Source organism: Harpia harpyja, chromosome 1 (assembly GCF_026419915.1).
Source record: "Harpia harpyja isolate bHarHar1 chromosome 1, bHarHar1 primary haplotype, whole genome shotgun sequence".
Lineage (NCBI taxonomy): Eukaryota > Metazoa > Chordata > Aves > Accipitriformes > Accipitridae > Harpia > Harpia harpyja.
In genome coordinates this window covers 53,513,597-53,536,264 of record NC_068940.1, presented here as the reverse complement: position 1 = coordinate 53,536,264, position 22,668 = coordinate 53,513,597, and the positions used below count along the sequence as shown (strand labels likewise).

General features: G+C 45.2%; 1 protein-coding gene across 1 annotated transcript; it reads left to right on the top strand.

Moving 5' to 3' along the window:
- Positions 1 to 21,105: 21,105 nt before the first annotated feature.
- On the top strand, positions 21,106 to 22,434 carry TMEM158 (transmembrane protein 158). The gene has a single exon (XM_052794638.1). The coding sequence runs from the start codon at positions 21,263 to 21,265 to the stop codon at positions 22,208 to 22,210; it is 948 nt and encodes a 315-aa protein (XP_052650598.1). The 5' UTR covers positions 21,106 to 21,262; the 3' UTR covers positions 22,211 to 22,434.
- The last annotated feature ends 234 nt before the right edge of the window (positions 22,435 to 22,668 follow it).

The window sequence follows — 22,668 nt, the reverse complement described above, 5'->3', positions numbered from 1 at the left end:
CTGCCAAGAATAAGTATGCCAAGTACTCTTAGAATGGCGAATGAAAATAAAAGCAGGACTTAATCTGACGGTAAAATGAGGTATTACTGAATCCATCCAACTTAACAATTTAATCATTGAGTAAAAACAAAGTAATTGGTAACACGTACACTAAATAAGTGTTTACGCATGCTACAGAAGAGGTGAAGGTGGGAAGAGATGTCTTATTACAAGAATCAGCATAAGAAGCAGTATCTGGACTGCAGAAAATCATCACGAAATTGTAATAGAGATCCATTCAATGTTCAACAAATCCCCTTAAATATTGGCAAACATTTCTGAGTCATGCAAGTTTTCCCAATTATAGTCATAAACATGTAATATGGTATGACCGCAAATCTCTCTCTTTTCGAGAATTATAGGAAACTAGTTACCCTACAGCATTGAAATCACAAAGGAAGGCTTTCAACTTATGGCACAGCCAGAGGAAATGGGTAGGCTAAAAATAATAACTCAATCCTCCTTTCATTCTTTAGACATCCCGTAAGAACAACATGGGGGGGAGTATGTGTGTGTCATTCATACGGGGAAGTCTTTGTCTTGGGTTAGAAAAACAGAATAAGCTCCTTAACCCTTCTGCATAGTCATGGTGGGCTGACTTCAAAGAGGTCTTCTTTAGAAAAAGGGCCATTGTTTTCCTCCGACTGTGGCAAAGACAGCCACTTTACTAGGTAATGGAGATGAGTCTGCTTACTATAGACTGTGGGTCATTTTTCTTCTAAAGGAGACATGCTCAGGCCATAAAATATACATACATATACACACACAGAAATTCACTTTGCAAACAGCTGTACCATTCCCAGCTGCCTGTCACCATGTCTGTGCTGGAGATTGCCACTGCCCCAGCTCTGCCAGTGGAAGGGACCTTGTGAATGCTCCCTCACCTGCTGCTTCAGGAAAAAAATGTTGGTGGGGTCATCTTGCTTTTAAGGATGACTACGAGTCAACAGTCACAGAGCAGATCAGACAGAGCTGACACAGCAGAGCGGTGGGCAGACAAACAGATACCTCCAGCTGGTAGGTAGCTGCGAGCCCCAGGAGAGCCACGAGCAGAATCACTGTTGTACTCAGGTAGCATTGCTGGAGCCAGGAGAGAACATCTGCCCAGAGCCGTGGGTCTCCTTGACACAGAAGATGACTGTGGGCTCCCTGTACAGCTGGCAGCATCTTGACCACCCAACAGTAATGACTCTGGAAAACTTCTCCAAGTCAAACCTGGAGCAGTTGTAGTGATCTACTAAATCAAACTGCTGATCTCCCTACGAACAGAGATGGAGAACTTGCGTTCACCTCACCACTGGTTCTGAATAAAAAGGGGCGATATCTAGTATGATACTCCACTCAGAAAAAAGCATGTCACATAATTATTGACATGTTTTTTTCAAAGCTAAGTCCACCTACAGTGAACAGACAGGCTTTCATTGAGTTCCCTACCCTTTCATATTTTCCCTTCAACCAAAATCAATGTAATTTTAGATTTGATTCCTCTGGTTTGCTGTTTGCATTTTTTTAAATCCACTGTTGAATTACAACATGTGTTACCATGTAGGTTTCTGATTTACTAAACTATATATAGAGAGATTTCCTTGCTGTGTCCTGTGCAGTTACTGTAACTGCTCAAGGTTGAATGTTTGGTGGTGTTAATGGAAACTCTACAGGGTGATATAAATATGCAACAGGAGAATCTGATATAAATATATACAACAGCAGAATCGCAATGTTGGAAAATCTAGATAAGCCCATCCATAAATGCACAAATATAGGCATTAGATTAGATTAGATAAATCTAAATGTAGAATTAGATTATTTCTTCATGTCTGGTTCTGATGAGATACAAGCAGGTGTGTCCAACAGCAGATATGAATTTGTGCTTAGTATACATATTGCTTCCGCCTCTGAAGAAAGGGATTAAAGTTTAGGAGTGGGTCTAAAGAAAAATATAAATGAATGGAAATAAGAGCCTGAATTCACTAGGAGGTTTGACATCAATGTTAGTACAGTGAAGACTGTCTTAGGTTTCACAAACTCTCCCCATATTCCAAGACCAAAAGTAGAGACTTCAGAGAGCCATTTTGTTCGTGAGATTCCTACAAGCATTAGTATGCCTTTGATTACATCCTGTTACGAGCTTTACTTGAAGTTTCAGCTCCATGAGTGCCCAAGTCTAAAAAATGGAAGTGAATTGATCACAGATGACACCTGCTATTTACTCTCACCCTTTGAGCTTCACATATTTTCAAATAACACAAAAAAATTTTAGCCGGTAAAAATGGCACAGATGTAGTACAGGTTTTCCTTAAAAGACCTGCTTTCCTTAAAAGATCTTGCATTGAAATTCTGCTAGTCCCACCTGATGCTAGACTCCAATTAGCAGAAAGTTCCCTGCTGTCTGTAAATCTGGAGCTAAACTTGAGATGACTGGAGCTAAACTTGAGATGAGTTTCCAAGGAAAAGAGATTTCTATTTGGCTCATCTGTAAGAATAATTTCAAGCAAAACAGATCTGGGATGAGGTCACAGTCTTCACCCTGCAAGAGATTATTCCCATCTCCTTTTCTTTGCTCCAGACCCATCAATTCTCATGCAACGTGTTCCCCCATCTCCTCTGAAGGCTCAGATATTGCCACAGCTGCACAGCCTTTCTGCATCTTTGTGATACCCTGTACTGCATGCCCAGGTTGGCTTCAATGGAGCTCTGCAGACCAGCTGCTCTGACATTCTGGGCTGAAAGAAATGCAGTAGCAGTGCTCCATATGCACTGGGAGCTTCTTGGTGGGGCTTCATGCCCTTAAGAGCCTTGCTAAAACATACATGTCCCAACTGCAGTGCTGTGACTCTTGTTATCTCATGGACCAACACATCCCTCACGTGACTTGATGTCTCTGCGTGTGCCTCTAACGCAATCCAATACTGCAGTGCCCTCCCCACTTGTTTCTCCAGGAAGAAGAAAGCTTTCAAGCAGGCAGGAAACTAAAGCCACTGAGGTCTCAAATCAGCATGACCACTTAACGGGGTAGGTAACGCTAAGTGCTTGACCAGTCCTCTGCAAGTCATGCTGCAAATGTGTTCATCTACCTTGCTAAATTGGGGGCTTCATACCCTCAAATTTCACATGAAAAACACAAATGGTAGCCACCTGAAAAATGATCAGTCATAGAAGTGCTGAAATTTGAAGAAGTTCCTAAACCAGAATTTAGGCTTCATGGTCTGGTTTCTGCTAAGGTCACGTACCTGGGCAGTGTCGTTATTACAACTCTCTCTCTGCTATGAACCCCACCCCGACTTCAGCAGCAGAACTTCTGAATCATCAACTGGAAATAAACCCTGCATCTCTGCTGGCCCTGGTGACAAGACAAGCTCTGCCAACTGTGAGCCTTGCTCTCCATCAGGGCCCATTTCTGGCCCCAATCTGTGCTTGGAAAGCCACCCCCCGGCCCAGTGCCCTGTGCGGCTGGAGCACCTTGCCCTGTGGCAGCAGGGGCACCTCCAGCCCCGCGTGCCCTCCTGACGCTCTGAGCCAGCCCACGGCAAGGGCAGGGCAGGGCAGGTCTAAGCTGCGACCATTGGCTCAACAAGTGGAAAGCTGAGCTGCAGAATATCAGATAGGCAACAGGAGACCATAAGTATTTTAAAAGCCCTTGGAAATCAGCTACCATGTCTTTTATTTTCAGCTGGGAGAGAATTATACGCTGTTATCTTCTTCCTCCTCTCATGTCAACAGCATGACATGAGGATGCCTACTGGTGCCACACCTGACTCAGAAGTGGAGAAGATCTAGTCCAAGCACATATAGTAACTGGCAACAGCGTGAGCTGGTTTACTTCTTATGTCCTCAGCCCCCTCAGTTTTCCCATTCCTTTTATGATTTCCTAGAAATGGGAAGCAGCCTCAGCCACAGCTTAGTGCCCACTGAAAGTCTGCAAGTCTCAGGTCCTGAATACCCTTCTTGACTGGCAAAGATATAGGAGGGGCTTCAGCTCCCCTGCCCTTTCTCCAGATTTTTTCATCTGACCACTCTGCAGCAGCAAAGTCATCAAAGAAGATGAGGCAATGGAAACTAATTTAGATCGTGAGAGCTGATTAGGAAGTTTAGCAGTGATAAATAATTGGAGAGGGGGAACAATTTGATTGGATTTAAAATTCTGCACCCTAATGGGCTGTGTGGAGGTGATAATTTCTTCTGAATGGTGGGGAAGTAGCCAAGCAAGGAGAGAAAGTCCAGCACAGCCACAGGTATCTCTGCCTCCCATGTCTCCTGTGAGGTGCTTGCAAGGGAAGCCTGTTCAGCTGCTCACACAGAGCACACATGTGCTGCAGCTCCCTGCTACTTTGACAAGGAGGTCCTCTTGCAGAAAGGAGGGAGCACGCATCACATTGACTCTTGCACACCCCAATTGCACCTCTGCATTTTCCATCCAGCTCTTGAAACATTCAATGTATATTGACTAAATGCTACAATGGTCCTATGTTTTTCTTTCTGCTTAAGAACTAAATAGTTGGAGAAAACAAGCTTGCCTTTCCAGTCAGCTCAAAATATTGTCATTTCTGGAAGAAATCCCCAGTCTGTACTAACCCTCTAGCTTCAAAATATAAAATAAATTAGCTCACAGTGAGCACTATTTAGAAGTGACTAGTTCATTATCTCCTTGCCTAGGGCAAAGGATTGACGAAAGGAAGAAAAGATCCAGATATTTTCTGGATTCTTCCTTGGGATAAGTTACAACTTTAATTAAAAATGCTGCCTGGGAAGATGGCTGAAGTGCAAAGGCTCTGTTGGTGCCTGGAATGGAAAAGTCTAGCTCCTCAAAGGTGAGCTGTGCACATGTAGTCTACATATTGCTTTCTCTGTCTTGATTTGGAACAGTAAACTGGAATTATATTTATTTAGTTAGTTTAAGGAGAAATTCAGGATTATGCCTCCCATTCAGAAAAAAACTACTGCTGAAAAACCAATGAGCACTGTCTGTCAGCCATGGTGACTGTTTCAGGTGCTAGGAGAGGTGGTGCTGGTCCACAAGCAGCCCCTCCATCACCAAGCAGCTGTTGGCAAGGCTGCAGGATGAGGCTCTGCCTTTCTTTCCCTTTCCAGCACATACATCCATCTCCACCTACGTAGCCCCCTCCTGCTCCGCAGCACCATTTGCAGCTGGAGTCAAGGCCTTGTGTCCATGCGCAGTCTAAACTGTCCTTGCGAGGGAGGCTGGCTACTGCAAAGAAATTGATACCAGGCTCTGGGATAAATGAGCCGTTTTTAGAGATAGCACCTGTGCTGCAAGGAGCACCCAGTGATTTCATTTCAGTGCAACTCCCTGCTCAAGTCATGTGCAATATATGTGTTTTGTTAATTTTTGTTGATTTGGGGATCATTTTCTTCACTTATAATAAACACGGTATTTCTGGGTAGTACAAGCATCTGTCTGGGAATGGCAAATGGGCAGCACAGTCCTGCTCACCTTGAGTGCTGGTCTAATAAAGCCAACAGCACTTTTACCCAAAAGACCCCTGAAGAAATTAAGTAACCGTATATGAGGGAACAACTGCTATTTTTTTTCCTTTTAAGAATGTCAAATGCATTTCTGATTCCTTAGGCCCTCAAAAAGTTTTCAGTGATTTCTGTCCTAAATCTGCTTTGCTGCTATCATCTGTTTCTTCATAGATAATGCAAACAGTCACAACTCCTCTCTACCGGGGCAGGATTGCTGGTAACCTTCCAGGACATTCAGGATGTGATGCTGATTCCTAGATTGATTCCTTCTGCTTATATAAAGTTTGCTCCCTGTGGGCAGCAGTGATCGTGTTTGTGATAAGAATGCCTATTGCATTGGTTCTTCCTTTGCCTAGGCATGTATACATTAGTGGCCATAGATGTGCAATGCGTACCTGCAAATCCCTTCACGTCGTGAGGAGGCAGTTGCATTCACAAGCCCTCCCATCCCTTGAGGCTTACTGGTTCCACATCCAGCAGAACACTGCCATCACAGGAGGTCCCAAGGTTGTTTCTGAAGCAAGATCAGTCCAATGGAGGTTTAAAAAATAGGAACTAAAACATTGAGCTCACTTCTCTTCTCATGGGGTGTCATAAGTGAGTGCAGCATTGGATTGTATTCACTTGCTTGGTCTGACAAGTAAGCCATAGGTATTTAATCTGCTGGATCTTCATAAGCTCAGGAGTTCCATTCACATTCAGCTCACTGTACTAAACATGCTAGCAGAACACAAACTATGCGGCCTAAGGCCAAATCCAGGAGACATGGGTACTGGACACTGTTCCCCACTGTCACGGATGCTTGTGTGTACTGATGAGGCCTCCAGAAACGGCCCTCTTCTGAAGGCCATGTCAGCAAGTGGATGACAAGTGGATGACAGATACCTCTAGAGAAGCAACGGTGATACTAGGACTGGTAAATTCCTAACAAACAGAAGCATTAATGTTATACACTATATCCAAATTACCAACAGATCTGCTATATTGGGATGTCTTACAAAAACTGACTTGGCCTTCTTACAGATACTGGCACAGACTACTGCTTACCTGGGTCATGCTTAGCAGTTTAGTGAGGATGCATTCAGTCACTCAAGTGGCAGTAGGTTACCTAGCATTTAGTGTTTAAATGATTACAAAATCACAAGTTCTTGACTGTAAATACAGAAGGTGCCACAGATTATAAAAGGGAAGAATGGGGGGAAATCTCAATTCAGTAAAATGTGACCTTCCAGGAATAGGATTTGCATCTTAGTACAGTATTTCCACTTCATTTTCTGGCTTTTTACACTATTTAAGACAAAGAAATGGCATGTACTCATCTTTGAGGTATCAGATTATCCACAAGAAGATTTAAACTAACAGAGTCTTTTATACTCCATCAAGCACAGCTATTCCAGTGAAATATTGCTCCGTTCTGTTCTGTAAGTCAATAGCAACCAAACACAATGTATTCTCTACCCTCTTTTCAAAACACAGATATAATTGATGCTATTTCCTTAAGACAACAAAGAGTGAAAATAAAAATAAGCAGCCAAAATTCTTTAATTAGGCAAATCTGCTGAGGCTGTAAGTTTTAAAGCCTTTAGTGTCCTGGGTCACTCAGTTAATAAATACTGTACAGGACGAAATTAGAGATAGGGAATAGAGATACAAAACTGAGCAAAGTTTGGGTTCAGATTCTCAAAGACACTTCATTCAGCCTCCAGAGTTCAATTCGGGTAAGCTCAGCCAGGAAAAGGGCTAACTGGCTGAAGCGTTACAGAGGAACATAAAAAGCTCTGTTCAAAACAACACAATCCTCACCCTTTGTACAACACGGACAGCTTTAACTTGGTGTGGGGCACAGATGACGCTGCAAAACGGTGGGAATAGAGTTTGGAAAAATTCCGGACTGAAGGGTCAAATTCTTTGCTTGGGATGTGACTCCAATTTATGCCAAAACCCCTTTAAAGTGGTAGAACTATAGGATATCAGTAATAGACCACACAGCTTAAATTGTAGTTTGAATTGAACTTTGGGGAGGAAAGTCAAGGAGCAGAGAGAAAAGAGTTCTTATTTCATGGGAATGTATTCCTCCATTTCTCCATAATTGCTGCCTGGAAAGAGGCTCTTTCCCTTTCTGGTCAGACACCTGCTACTTTGCTGAGCAATACAGGTATTAAAGACCCTTCTACACCTTCCCATCTGTCTCCAACCTTTGAACAAAGCTTCACGTCACAACATGCATTAAAAGTCGAATAAATACCGCACAATAAAATGTTCAAATGATACATCTGAGTGACTGTAAAAGCAGTGTCATCATCTTTAACCTATTAAACGCAGGAGGTTTCAAAAGGAACACTGAAGAACGCTACTTCTAGCTCTCCCATACCACATTGGTGCTTGCCCTTCATCCTCTGCATTGCTGAGGTAAGAGCAAGTAAGATAAATCTGTTTTGGTTTCTTCATAGGATAATTACATGAGCCTTAGGTGAAGCATGCAGAAAAAAAAACCATTTTGTTTAATGATTTGTAAAGTGGTTAGATCCAGAAGGAATGGGACAGCTTAGATCATGTTTTTGGATGACCTGGGCACCATTTTGCAGCCTCCACTGGGATAACAGCTCAGTTGCTGATTGCATAATTCATTTTAATCCTGCCCAGCTGCATGCAAAGGTTAAAAAAGATATAATTAGTTTCCTTCTCTGTTCCCACCTCTGGCCCACACAAACCCTGTCTCTTATTCAACCTGTCATTGTTAGCAGTATTATCCAGGTCTCCTGAAAAGAGACAGCAATGAAAAAAATTATGGTAATTTAATTCAGAATGATCTTTCCTTTGTAGTTTGCACATTACTTTTGCAGATACATCTATTAATAACCTGTGGGAATCAGCTTCTATTTACATAGCACTTTTCTTCCCAAAGGGTCTCTGAGTGCTTTGCTAACCTTAGGGATCATTTCATCCTTTCCTGACAAGTAAGGCTCAGTTTCACCTTTATGGCAAACTTCAGGCAAAGGATGGGGAGAGAGGAATACTGAGCCCACGCACTCTGCAGAGCCTCCAGCTCCCAAAGTGGGCTGCAGGTGTCCAGCAGAAGGTCTCCTGCCCTATGCAGGCATTGTTACTCCAGTGCCTGAGGCTCACTTTGTCCTTCCCTCCCTGCATCCCCTCCGGCTGCACAGAAGGAGCTCCAGCAACCACGGAGGTTCACACTGTTCCTGGGCGGTGATGCTCCTAGTCCCCACTCCATCAACACTGAGCTCATCTTGAGCAATGTCTATGGTGTTAAATGAATTATTTATGCAATTTAATTAAGAAGTACTGGAAGCCTCTGGGAATGCTGGGGAGAGAAATCCTGCATGACTGTTACTGTTATTTCTCTACAGGTTTTTTGGACTACAGGGGCACCTGCAGGCACCACCAAGACTAGTTCTCATTGTGCTAGGTGCTGTAGTGGTATCCACTGGGTTGTAGCTCAGTGTTACCCAGTTAAAGGACAAGAGGCAATAGGCACACACTGAAAAACAGGAAATTCCATTTAAATATGGGTGGTCAAAGACTGGCACAGGTTGCCCAGAGAGGCTGTGCAGTCTCCATCCTCGGACATATTCAAAACCTGACCAGACATGGCCCTGAACAACCTGCTCTAGTTGACCCAGATTAGAGCGGGAGGGTTGGACAAAGTGTTCCAATGGTCCCTTCTAAGTCAAGTTACTCTGTGCTTCTGTACACGTAGATAGAGCAAAATGCAGGAACATACTCCCAGCTGCTTGCAGTCACAGGTCAAAGTTGGAGGAAGCAGTGGCAGAGCAAAGCACCCTGTTCTGTCCCATTACCAGACAGGCTGATCAAAGAATTAGGATTCACTCCAGGGTCTATTCTGATGGCCCATCCGCTAGACTGTGCCAGGGACAGAATGTGGAGGGCCAGGAATTGCCTCCCGTTCAGAGCTCAGTTGTTACAATGGGCATGCTCAGTGCATGTCTGAGTCTGGCTTTTATAGAAAACTCAATGGGAAAATGAAAGAGAAGTTTTCATCTGAACATAAAATTATCTATATATAATACATTTGTGTGTGTATATGTATATACGGGGTCATCCTGCCTCAGGTATAGGCTTTCAACTCTTGCAGTAGTTTCATAGACTACCTATATATAAGAGCGCTGCCGAAGTTATCATCCCTAAGTTTTTCTAGTGCCTTTTGTAACTTCTCTGCAGCAAGCTGAATGGATCCAGGTGCAGTAATACTACAGGTATACCATTTATACAAACAACGATTGTCTTCAGTGCTGAGCTCCTGGAGCAGTTCATTCCGTGCTGACAGTCCCTGTGGGACTCTGGAGCAAATACTTTCTGGGAAGCAAATACTTTTTCAATGGATTTGACTTCAAAAGCAGTTTCTAGTAGCTGAAAAACCTGACCCAAAGGATTACTACTGAAATCACAGAGAACACCATTATTTCAGCAGCTGCCTGGCCAAATTTATGGTCTCAAGCCTCTCCACTCTTCTGTGTCTTAATCAGAAATAACTCTGTCAAAATCAACAGGATGATGTTGATGTAAACCCTGTATTCAGAGGAAAACCTGGCCTTTTGAATTAATTGTTTAGCATTCATATCCACACTTCTTCATAGCCCTGGCACATTGGAAACTGTATATTAGGAGGGCTAGAAGAATCTGACCATCCGTGAGTGACCAGGAGTAAAATCTCTACAAAGGATTTTTCTAACAAGGCTAATAATCAGGGCAGCATTAGGTGTGTAAATGAGCCAAAGGCCTGGTCTGCAAAGTTGGCACAAAATGTAGCTTTGTTGACATATCAAACCATTCTGTGACAACTTGCCACTTACCAGTTCAGTTTTCAAAGATGTAACCCTCTCACCCTTTTAGTTTTGTTGTGGTCTTGTAGAAATGCTTAGTTTAATAAAATACAACCACTTTTGATGTGATTGCTTGATATTGGCTTTTGTGTGTATTATCTTCCATATTTTGTATTAAATAATATTAGATAATATATAAACATAATATTGCAGGTATGTGACATTTGAGACATTAATTTGATGAAAAGTCTAAGCAAAGTTAATCAAGATAGTACAGTTGGTACAAAGTAGTTTTTGTTATCGACATGATAGTAGTAAGCCAACTCTTTAAAATCCATGCAATAATAGCTTGGAAACAAATTTCTTTAGAATTTGAATTTCTTGAGGAATTTCACTTTTCAGTTCTACTTCAGAATGATTTTATATTCATTTATTTAATGTCAGAATTGCCTGTGGAAAAGGCCTCAGTCCAAACCAGTTCTGATTATGGTAAATAAGAATTTTCACAAAAGAAGCTCCACTGCCTTGAAACTATTTTTGGACTTTGCCTTTGAAGATGCCATTTTCAAGTATACCTCAAGCTCCTCTTTTCAATAGTGGCACAAGAAATCCCAGTTCTGGTCTTGTGTCACACTTCCTTCCAGTACAAAGGACTGTCACAAGGCCTTCTGTGTCAGTTAAGCCTCAGATTCGAGTTACATGGACAATTTTGCTTAAATGATATAATTTGATTTTACCACTGAGGAAATCTTTATAGTGTATCATGTCAATGTTTGATACTAAAGACACTATTTTGAATAAGAAAATAATGCTAAATAATTAACCATATTCATCTTCACTAATCAGCAGAGCCTCAGTGAGTCCTGTTTATTAAACTCATTTTTGTTCCTTATGTGTGTGCTCAAGAGTATAAAATTATGGAACAAAAATAGCATCAGCATTTGTAAAATCTCTAGAGAAAACCAGCTACCGGTGTACTTGACAACAGGGAGAACAGCTGGAGAGTCTAATACCCACCTCCTCGAACCACATACAAACCAGAAATTCTGGCAGACTAAGGCTTATGCTCCATACTTCTTCCTAATTTTGTCCCTATAACATGATTTTCTCTGTAAGACACAAATATCTTGATTTTTTTTTTTTTGGTTAAAGTGTGACACTAGGCTCTGTATTTCCTCTTATGCAATTACCAGTTTAACAAGCAACAGCCTTCACTCAACATTTCTGCAGTGTTCTTCTTATCACCACTGACATACCAAATCTGTCTTCCTATTTGTAGGCTAGAAGCAGGGAGAATAGAAGTGAGATAAAAATGTCCCTAAACTGAAACTGTGCTCCCTGTCTCCTGGGACCTGCCATCCAGTATGTCCATTTAAGCAGAGTTGCTGGCAGAAAGTGAAAATAAACTATACTGGTCATTTTACATAGTGAGAGACATCCAACTTGGAGTCCCAGTAACACTGTTCCAGAACTGGTAGGTACAAATCGTAGAAGAGGAGGACTGGGAGTACCAGTTCAGATACTGCAGGCAGAAAACCCATGCTGCCTGGGGAAAGTTCTGTAACCTCGAAGCGTGTGAGTCAAGGTCCAGCCTCCTAAGCAAGGCTTTGACATCAGCATAGTAGAAAACAAAAACTGTACAGGGATGATAACAGACCAAAGTAGAAAACAGAGATGAAAGTCCAAGATTAATGATGGGGGTTTTTTGAGAAGTTATATTCTTATATTGTATATATTACATGGCTCTGTACATAAAACTTAAGGCTCTGACATCCATTCAAAGATACCTCAAAAGCCATGATCAGTGGCTTAGCATCTATCACTTTGCAGCACGGAGAAGCCGTCTGTTTCACTATAGGCAGGCATATGTGTATCGGCAGACATCAGCATCAAGAGATACAAACCAAAATCAAACGGCAAAACCAGGAACAAAAGTTAATGGAAAGGAAATTGAAGAACTTCTAAAACAGGATATTCAGGTAATCCTGAATCAGATTTCTGAGCAAACAGCTTCCCTGTGCTGAGAGAGAAAGATACTCCTTTCTCTTCTGGCATTGTACTTGTACATATTCAGCAAAGCTGGGCAAACAGACACTGATCTAACCTGCTGCTTGCAGATGCTATTGATCTGGCATGAGGAAAAAAACATAGCCAGTATTTTATGGCAGGGATGAAAGCTAATTCAATATTCAGATATGCAGACAATACAATAGAAATAATATTCTCATAAGGCATTAAGCTAATTGAAGTATTAGAAACTCTCTGTCAGATTATTCTCTTTATTCTAGTGGTCCACTGGTGTCAGCATCCCTGACTGTCATTGCACATGGAAATCCCCTAGACACTAATTAAATTTTCCTGACTTGGAATAAGAATACAGGGGACTATATTTAAATCCTATTTTTACCTCTACGGTTTTATCCAGCTACAATGGATAAGATGTGACCAAAAGTGTATACATGCCTATGTCACCTTCTCATAACTGAGTCTTCCTCTAAGGTTTGGGATGTGTATACCAGAGCCTGGAAACCAGGGGACCATGGCATTTCTACCAGCGCAGTTTGTTGACTGCAGCAGGATTAGTCTGGATAGACCACAGCATGTGGGTATAGGTGAGAAGAGAAACAATGGTTTCATTCATAGCTAGAACTCGAGAAGAGGAGCCTGAATATGGTTATGACAGATCACCACCTACCAGTCTTTCTGAGAAGATAAAAAGGCAATTGTCAGCTCTGTGGTTTTTACAGTGACATAGTAAAAGGGGCCAAGGGCAAATGCAACGACGTGGATGATGGATTTACATATAGTATTAGAAATGGTAGCATTTGACGTGACGGTTTGAGCACGAAATCTCACAGACTAATTTAAGATACACATCTTAGGGCTGACGTGCATCCCTCTAATCTGCAGAATCAAGCCAAGACGTAGTAAAAATCCAGGCACACCTTCTAAACCTGGTCAGTTCAGTGAAGAACCAGGCATATAACATCAGAGGCTATATTCCCTACTTGTTTTGTGATTATTATTAGTTCATGGAAAGAGTAGGTAATGCTGACTGAATATCAATCTCTTAGAGAGCAAGCTGTTCGTACCGCCTGTATTTTCTAAGCATCTCCTTCTGCTTCGGAACACTGGGAACATTTGCATGAAAATAGAAAATCTTTGCCTCTGAAGAGCCTGTGCTCCTCTGCTGCTTGTTCAATGCATCAGGTTTAAAGCTGAAACCTGCATTTGTTCTTACTTGTGTATCCCCGCATTAAGGACTCAGTCCTTGATATCATACAGAAGAGCATTTACGAGCGCAATGGTCCTCCTGAAAGCAATCAGTCGCCTTGTTCATGTGCTGACTTTGCTGGATTAGGACAAGAGTGCTTTAGAAGACAGGAATTGAAGCTCTGACTCCCTTGACTTCCTGAAGCTGCTCCAGCTCAGCAAAGGTGTAACAGAGATGTCTGAGCACTAGCCTTGGGTTTTGAGTGCCTAATTATGGCTCAGACAATTGTTGCGATTGCGGCCACTGCTGGGAAAATAAGTAGTGTGAACTAGCGAGTTCCCTAGAAACGAAGAACATTTTGTTTCCTTTTAAATCTGGTTCCTATCTAACCCAGAAAGAGCTGACAGTTTTTTGAATCTGCCAGTTGAAACTCAGACTGTCTGCTGTTTTGCAAATAATTAATGATGCTGGACTGATGAGCGGAATGGGAAATGTAACCACCTTCTCTTTGACACCTTAGGACTGCTTCCCAGCTGAAGGAATGGCTGGGCATCAGACTAGCTGTGTCTGCTTGGATGACTCAGCCCCACTCACTGGCATTTGACACTTCCAGAAAGAGTTAATGCGGTTCTGCTGACTCACAGAGGCAGATGAATCTCTCTTCCCGTTTTGATATACAGCAAGTGTCTCACCGGAGAAGGGACAGCAGGCAAGGGTTCCCAAAGAGGGGCATGCATATGACTAGTATGCCAACCACCACAAGTGGTACCCGAGTGCTTCTTGAGAACTCAAGGGTCTTCCGCACACCAATAGCAGCTCTGGGAGCCCCAATCTAAGGTGTTGATGCACAGTCTGGAGGCAGGGAGGAGTTTAGTTTTTACTGCTAATTTTACTGATGATGTTGATACTGCTGTGCTTTAAATGTCACTGATTTGTTTCATGCAGCATCTCCAAAGTATCGCAATTTGTCTCAGCTTGCTCTGCCAAAAGTCCTAGCCAAGGCCTGTGCATCTTCCCTATTGTAATCTCCGCTCTGGCTACAGCACCTGGAACTGTCTCAAGTTCATTCATTTGGGCACATCACTCCGAGTTTTCCACAGTTCTCTGTCATCTCTCCTCTTCCACTGTTCCAAATGCAAACTCCTAGGTCTCACTTTCAAAGCCCTTCACAATTCAATCCTGCCTCATACCGGCCCTGGTATTTGTTATCCTTCCACCCACCCTCGCTTTGTCGACTGCACCCTCCATTTTTGGCTTCTCGATTCTACACTTCTCTTGATGACTGGAGACAAAAACCTGCAGTGAAACCAGTAAAGTCCCTGCTGTAGAATCCTTTACAATGTCTCTGTCACGTACCACATAGCACTGAAGCACCAGCTAATAACAACAAGGCAGAGGATGGCCAGGGCTGCAGGTTGGCTAAGGAGCTGCACATAGGATCTGTATCACACCCTCTCCTTTGAACTCCGATTCTCATCCACTTGTTCTTTAGGATACAGACTGTCATCGACAATGTCTTGTGTTTGTGTGTCTTCTGTGCAGTATGGCAAAACAACTCTTAAATGACCTGTGAGCTAGCTTGTCTTCCTCTCCTGTGGAACAGGATTGCTGTGCAGTCCCAGTGTCTTGCAGCTTCCCAGGGAAGCAGGATTTTATCTTTTATAGCCGGGTTTTAAAACCACAGAGAGACTGAGGCCACACTGGAAGCTCATGGAGTGCCAAACCCACGTCTACTCAGTGCAGACTAATACCAGGCATCCGCACCTGGTTCTCTTTTCTAAACAGAGATAAATAACAGTAAAGGCAAGCCCCAGGGCCATGTTCAGAACAGGCTGGAAAACACTCAAAGTATTTGCAGAACTAAATGCTTTCCAGGGAGATATTTTTCAATGTATTGTTGTAGTAAATGTTTAGATTTTCCAAAGACAAACTCATAAACCAGTCATTAAGGAATGCTATTTTATGTACAAATATTTTGCAGAACAATTTAATATGTAATCACACAAAATGTTTTTGCACTCCTAGTACCTCCACAGCATCGGCATTAAACGACCACTGCTTTAGCTGACGTCTCTTTTCCTGCAAGAATGGCTGTGATATGTCAGGGCTTGCCCGGAACCCCAGGGATCATTCAGATGTTCAGAACATCTGTGCTTCATGAACACACAAAGCCTGACACCTGGGCAAACCTACCCTACAATAGCCTTTAGCAACCTGGTAGAAAGTAAGCCTGAGTCCTGCAATGCATATACTCCCGTGGGAACAAAGGTGTTATATTGCCCTTTAACCCTATCAGAGGTTTCTTAAAAATGATTCAGATTGCCGGTCTCTCAGTTCTGCCTGCATAGACCACTTAATTTGGATGTTATTTTTATCAATGTACTAAATTTGCCAGTTTCAGCCAAGCTCCAACACTGGATAGGTGTACTGGTGAAATAAATATGAGGCAAAATAGGTTATAGTTACAGTCAGGCTCCTGGCCAATAAAACAGAAAATAAGCAAGCGTAGTTACAAGACAAAATAAATATAGTCCAGGGCTGAATCTTGCCTAAGCTTTAGAAGTTCAGTTGAGGAACTTCTCACAGTTGAAGTGTCATGTGAGTGACGGTCTTATTCAACCTGCAAGTGGGAACCTAGGCAAGAACAAGCATCCAGTCTTCCAAGAACACTGCTTCAGGTCAAAACCCATCTTAAAAACTTCATTGTATAAATGGAATACATGAAAGTACTGCATTTATCACTCTTTGTAGGCCAACTAGATCTAACCAACCTATATTATAGGGGGTTTTTATATTTTGCGTTTACCTCAAGCCAGTCTGGTCTTGTTAAGATCACATTCAGCTGTGGAGGTGCAGTTTGTTCTTCGAACTAGTCTCTTACACCCATTCCCACAGATTCTTCTTTTCCTGTTGTTTCTTTTTGATATTTGCCTAGAAGCCTCAACCTATATAAAGCATGCTACAAAAAAACCTCTGGAAGTCTATTAATACATTCCCTTTAGCATTCTCTGAGTATATTTCACACTTATCTTTAGATTTGAAGCAGTCTTTTCAGTCTGTGCTAGTACAACACACAGAGTTCTGGACGTGAGATCCCAAGTACTCCTCAAAGCTCCCAGAGCCCTCATCCTGCAGGACCTCTATCTTACTGATACCACCTGATGCCCTGAACAGTGTTTTCCTGATTTCTAGCAATTGTATTTGCAGCTGGATTAGACTTTGTAGTAATTGCCATGGATAACTCTCCTTCAGTACTTCTTTTTGGATTCCTGATGGCAGTTGCTTTCTCTTGGTCCACACTCCATCAGCCGTGTGGTTTGCAGACTGTGGGAGCCCATCCTGACACACAGTGGCTAAATAGCCCTAGCCTGGCCCTCGCCGCTCAAACCCTCTCGCCTTCCCTGCCACCTCGCCTCACACCCTCAGCTACGCAGGTACAGCTTTTTGCAGGAGTGCGTGGTGATAAGGGGTTAAAGACTGGGGTTAAGGCTGGGCTGAAAATGTTTGTGATATTTTAATGAAAAAGGGCATGTATATCAAAGGTATTTTAAAATAGCAGTCATGTGCCCCAGCTCTTTGACGTGGGTCATTTGACGGCTTCAGGGACATCTGTTTGAATGACTGAGAGGGTGGTGTGGAGGCAGTATCTGCTGCTGATAGAAATGCATGTCAAATGGTGAGCTTAGTAAGTGTCTTTGCTGAGATAGGTGTGTTGACTTCTCTGAAGAGATTATGCCCTTGTTCTCAGCCCGCTTGCCAACTGGCTGTTCCCTTTGTCTGGGCTTCTGATATTCATATAAAGAGTGGTACAAAACCCTGGCTTGTTCCGTGCAGTGCATGATCTCTGTTTTGTGCAGATAAATCTTTCTGACATGATGTAGCAGATTAGTCCAACCAGCTTCTATTATCCGTTTCAGAAGCTTCAGTGGCCTTTACATGTTTCATGGCAAATAATTTCTGACAAATCCACAAGAATACCAAGCAAGAAGGAAGAGAGTGAAGGTTCTGGTCACTGTGCTCACAACCGAAGCAACACACCAGTGGGCAGTATGAAACATCCCTTAGCTCCTTCCTCAACCAGCAAACCACTGATTATCAATGACTCTTCAAAGAGCATATTCTACAGCCATTATACGACCAGCTCACTTCCACATTACTCAGAGATTCTCCCCCCACATCAGCTGTGAAACCATTAGCCAACCAAGCCTTCTAAATTATATCACCGAAACATTTTTCCTCAGCTGGGAATAAGTATCTCTCTCATAACAATCCCCAGGATGATTGGATCTTACTCCTTTCACAGAACTGAAACTGCTCTTTTCTGAGAGGAGTCAAGTACCAACTTCTTTCTTCTGACCCTGCCTCCCTCTTCAGCTGTTGACTGTGAAATTCTCCTTATTTACCTGGCACTTTTACAGAGATCGGTAGCGCATCACTATACTTACTTGCTCGTAGCATCTTTTCTCCTGTAATTGACAGTAGGTGTCTTTCCACAGAAAAATATCTCTGTGATGTTAGAGCTGGGTATCCAACCCTTTGCTCCGTTACTTTCCCATCTTCTCTCCCACATGCAACTCCTTTCAGAAATGACAACCTCAAAAGCACATCCTCTGTCAAGAAAAGTTCCACAGTTACTTCCTTTCCTCGGTGCAGATCAATGTAAGTTTGCTGAATTGAGAAACGCTGCCTGAGGATCACAAGCTTTTGACTTGAATGCAATTATGGGTTTCCTTCTAGAATCTGTAAGTGCTTAGGGTCAGTTTCTCCTAACTGCAGCGAGACTTCAGGCTCTAAACCAGCACCCTCATGAGATGCAATTTTAATGGCACTTGGGCAGAAATACTTATTCTGGATGTCAACTTACTTGAACTATTTCCCAAGTGACATTTTAATAAAATTGTTTAGTTAAAATGTCATTGAAACAACTCTCAAAGATTCTGATTGTCCTTTACCATTAGTCTTCATCCTCCCAACAGCTCTGCAGTCTGTCTCATGAAACTCCTACTGTCTTGTTACCTCATTATTCCCTTCTAAAATTTTATCATTACAGCCCACTTCACACCTCCTCTACCACACTGACAAATGCTACTGTGACCTACGGTGCGTATTATAGTTCTAGTTATAGCTACAGAATCAAACCTACAAATCTATGTCCTGATCTGTCTGTGTCTCGTAGGTCACCTTTGGCTGGCCCCTGATTTCTTTATACTTCAGCCTCCCCGCCCATAAAACTGCTTTGTTCTTTGAGATTTATGGCTGAAAACCACAGAAGCTATATATTGATACTACTTATAAAGAGTTTCCAAGTGTGCTGCAATCTCCTTGAATGACTGAATCCATGCAGAGATTAATTATATCTGATAGACCTACAAATGAAATATCTGGAAAGGGCCCTGCTGGACAGTGGCTATCATCCAATGATCTAACATACTTGCTGCTTCTTCTACCTACTTGCTGAGTTATTCCTTGATGAAGAGGAATAGATATGAGGCACCCATGCATCTCCAACCTGAAGTAAATTGCCCTTTTTTAGTTCTTTGCTATGGTAGTATAAATGATGCTAAATGCATTTAACCTTCCTGTGGCAGGTTATCTTTCCTTGCAGGAAAAGAGACTTAGCCCAACTCTCCCTCCCCAAACTTCGCAATACCCCTGACTGCATTCAGCTGAGTGCTGGGAGTTGAGACCAAAAGAACTGAAGCTCTGCCTCAGAACATTTGCCACCCACATACTGCAACAGTGTTCAGGAGCTGAATCTTATTTGTGAGGCTTAGTTTCATTTCCAGTCCTTTGTGCCAAAATCCCAATGCGATGTAATTTGTGCATATCAGTGGTCGCACAGTTTTGGCATTATTTGCTACACACTAGCCCTCTCTTAATCTGGCTTTGGGTCTATAGACATACTGCAGCAGAAGAACTTACAGCCACACAAATGTGTGGGACTGTGGATGTCACAGAGGACATCAGGAGATGCATGCAGAGACACATTCAAGGGACTATAAAAGGTATCAGAGAACTCTTACAATAAGAGACATTGAAATAGCACTGCAAAATGTATTAACTGTATTGTGACATCTGAGCAAAAACCCAGAACTGGAACCGGACAGCTTGCTTTGAATGCTTCATCGGGCATGTTTCTCTGTAATAAGCCAAAGTAAAAACCTAGCCAAACTACAGACATCTGGTAGACCATACTCTTTGGGCTAATTTGGGACTGAACGCAAGTCCATTTTGGTGCTCAGGTCTCTTTTGAATAGAAGGCAAGCAGCTCTGGGTTTTGTCATGATATATTTAGGCATGGGTTTTGAAAGAAAACTGATTCACTACCTTCATTCATGTTGAATTACAGCAAATCTAAAATTTACTCTCTACCCTCATTCACTACCCTCACTCATCTGAAAGACTTGAGAGTGATATTACAGTAACTCATTCTCCGAAGGAGAACGTGTCCACGTGTCACTTTGATGCGGGACCATGTCTGCAATGGGACCAATGCCAACCTCAAAGGAGCGCCTTACGGAGTTCAGTTCTATTGTTTACATCAGTTGTCCCATATATACTTGGGAAAGCCTAGTTTTTGTATTTGTGTCTCCCTTTTGCATCTGTATTTGTCAAAAAGGGGCCGCAAAGGCAAAGAAGAGAGTCTCGGTTCTGGATGCTTGCCAGGAAAATGTGACTCCATCCCACCCTCTGCCCAAGGTAAAGGCTAAGAAATGTTCATCATGTGCGTCGTGGGCTTCTCTCCCTCCCCGAGACTCCAAGTGTCAAACTGCAACCCAGCAAGCCTCAACCTGTGTCCAGAGTAATACTAGAGCCAGCACAGGGTCACGAAACAAGTTGGAGTACCTAGCTCGATTATGAACTACCATAAAGCAGCCTTTCGAAAAACACAGCCGAGTCTCGCAGCTACCACACTCGGTAGCTTTGTGCTCCTTCTAAGAAGCTTCCAGGCTGAAATCTTTGCTACCAGGACCGACTGCCCCCCCCCGTCCGTGGGATGCCTCAGCCCCGGCCGGGCTGCCGATCCCCGGCTGCGGGAGCAGCGCCTGGGGCCGAGCCCGGACTCGGGGAGCCCGGCTGGAAGGGCCCAGGCACTGCACCCCATCTGACAGGCTAAACTCTCTTCCTCCTCCGCGCGTCCCCCGTCTCTCTCCCTTCCTAATAAAGTCGAAGTGAAAGCGGGTGGGTTCGGTTCCTGGACGCTCTTCCCTCCTCTGCGCCCGAGGTGGGCGGCGGGAGGGCGCTGCCCGCAGACCAGCCGCTCTTCCCCCGAGGGGGCAGAAAGGCCACGGCGGCGGAGCGGGGAGGCTTCGGTCCACCCCCGTTCCCCCGCCCGTAGGAGGAGGCTGGCGGGCGGGGGGGGTGGGAGCGGCGCGATGGCGGCGGGCGGCACGGGAGAGCTTCGCGGCAGCGGAGCCGGCCGGGCGCGCGGCTCCTCCCGCTGGGGCGCTGCCGGGCCGGGCCGGGCCGGGCCGGGGGCGGAGGAGGCGGGGAAGGGGGGAGCCTCTGCCGTCACCGAGGCTCCCGGCTCGCTCGCCTCGCCTCGCCGCCGCGGCAGCCCCAGCCCCGCTCCCACCCCCTTGCCTGCCCCCACCCTCCTTCCCTTTCTCTCGCTCTCTCGGCGAGAGCGGCGTGCCTCCCTTCCCAGATGGCAGCCGGCAGCGCCATGCAGCCTCCCGTTCCTCCGCCTCCTCTCCCTCCTCTCCGGCTCTAAGTTAATGCCATGCTGCCGCTGCTCCTCCCGGCACTGCTGGCCGCCTGCCTGCCGCCCTGCCAGGGCTGGAGCCCCTCGGCGGCTGCCAGCGGGCAGGAGGAGCAGGAGCAAGAGCTCTTCTTGCCCCCTGTCAACTCTTCCTCCCGCTCCTTGGCCAGCCTCGAGATGGACCTCGACGGGGCAGCAAGCAAGGAGGAAGGCAGCACCGCCAGCCCGGGCACGCCGGCTGCCCCTAGCCGAGAGCCTTTCCCTTCCGCTCCCACCTCCTCCGGGCAGCAGCAGCAACAGCAGCAGCAGCAGCAACAGCAGCAACGTCCCCAGCCGCAGCCCGCCGAGGACCCGCACTGCAATATCAGCGTGCAGAGGCAGATGCTGAGCTCGCTGCTGGTCCGCTGGAGCCGCCCGCTGGGCATCCAGTGCGACCTCCTGCTCTTCTCCACCAACAGCCACGGGCGGGCCTTCTTCTCCGCCGCCTTCCACCGGGTCGGGCCGCCGCTGCTCATCGAGCACCTGGGGCTGGCGGCCGGCGGAGCCCAGCAGGACTTGCGCCTCTGCGTGGGCTGCAGCTGGGTGCGGGGCAGGCGGGTCGGACGCCTGCGGGGCGCCGTGCCTCAGGCCGCCGCCGCCGCCTCTTCCTCCTCCTCCTCCTCCTCCTCCTCTTCCTCGCTCTCCTACCCGCCGGCGGCGGAGCCCGGCCAGTACTGGCTGCAAGGGGAACCGCTGAATTTCTGCTGCCTGGATTTCAGCCTGGAGGAGCTGAAGGGGGAGCCGGGCTGGCGGATGAACCGCAAGCCCATCGAATCTACCTTGGTGGCTTGTTTCATGACACTGGTCATCATCGTGTGGAGCGTGGCCGCCCTCATCTGGCCGGTGCCCATCATCGCCGGCTTCCTGCCCAACGGCATGGAGCAGCGCCGCAGCACCGCCGCCGGCACCGCCGCCGCCGCCGCCAAGTAGCCTCTCCCGGTGACACTCCCCCCCCTTGCTCTTCGTCGTGTGGTGTGGAGGGACGCGGGGCGGCCGCCTCCCGCCGGGCCGAACTCTGTCGTGGTTTTCTTGTTTAAAGCGTGTCACAAGGTGCGCGGCGGGAGCGGGCGGCCGCGGGGCGCGGGGCGGCCGCGGCGGCCTCAGGGCCCGGCCCGCCCTGAGGGGAGCCGTCCTGAGGGGAGCCGTCCCGCCGCGCCGCCGGAGACGACCGGCTCCTGTGTGCTCGTTTTATATCTTTAATACCCGTTTTAAACGAACCTTTTAGTAAAAAAGAAGAAAAAAAAAAAAGCCCCCTCCACCCCACTGCCCCCAAATCAACGCAGGAAATAAAAGACCCTCCCATTCAACCGCGTTTGTGGTAGTCAGAGTAGCTTTTTTTGTATTTGAGTACAGTTTGAGCGGGTTTTTTCTTTATTTACAGAAAGGGA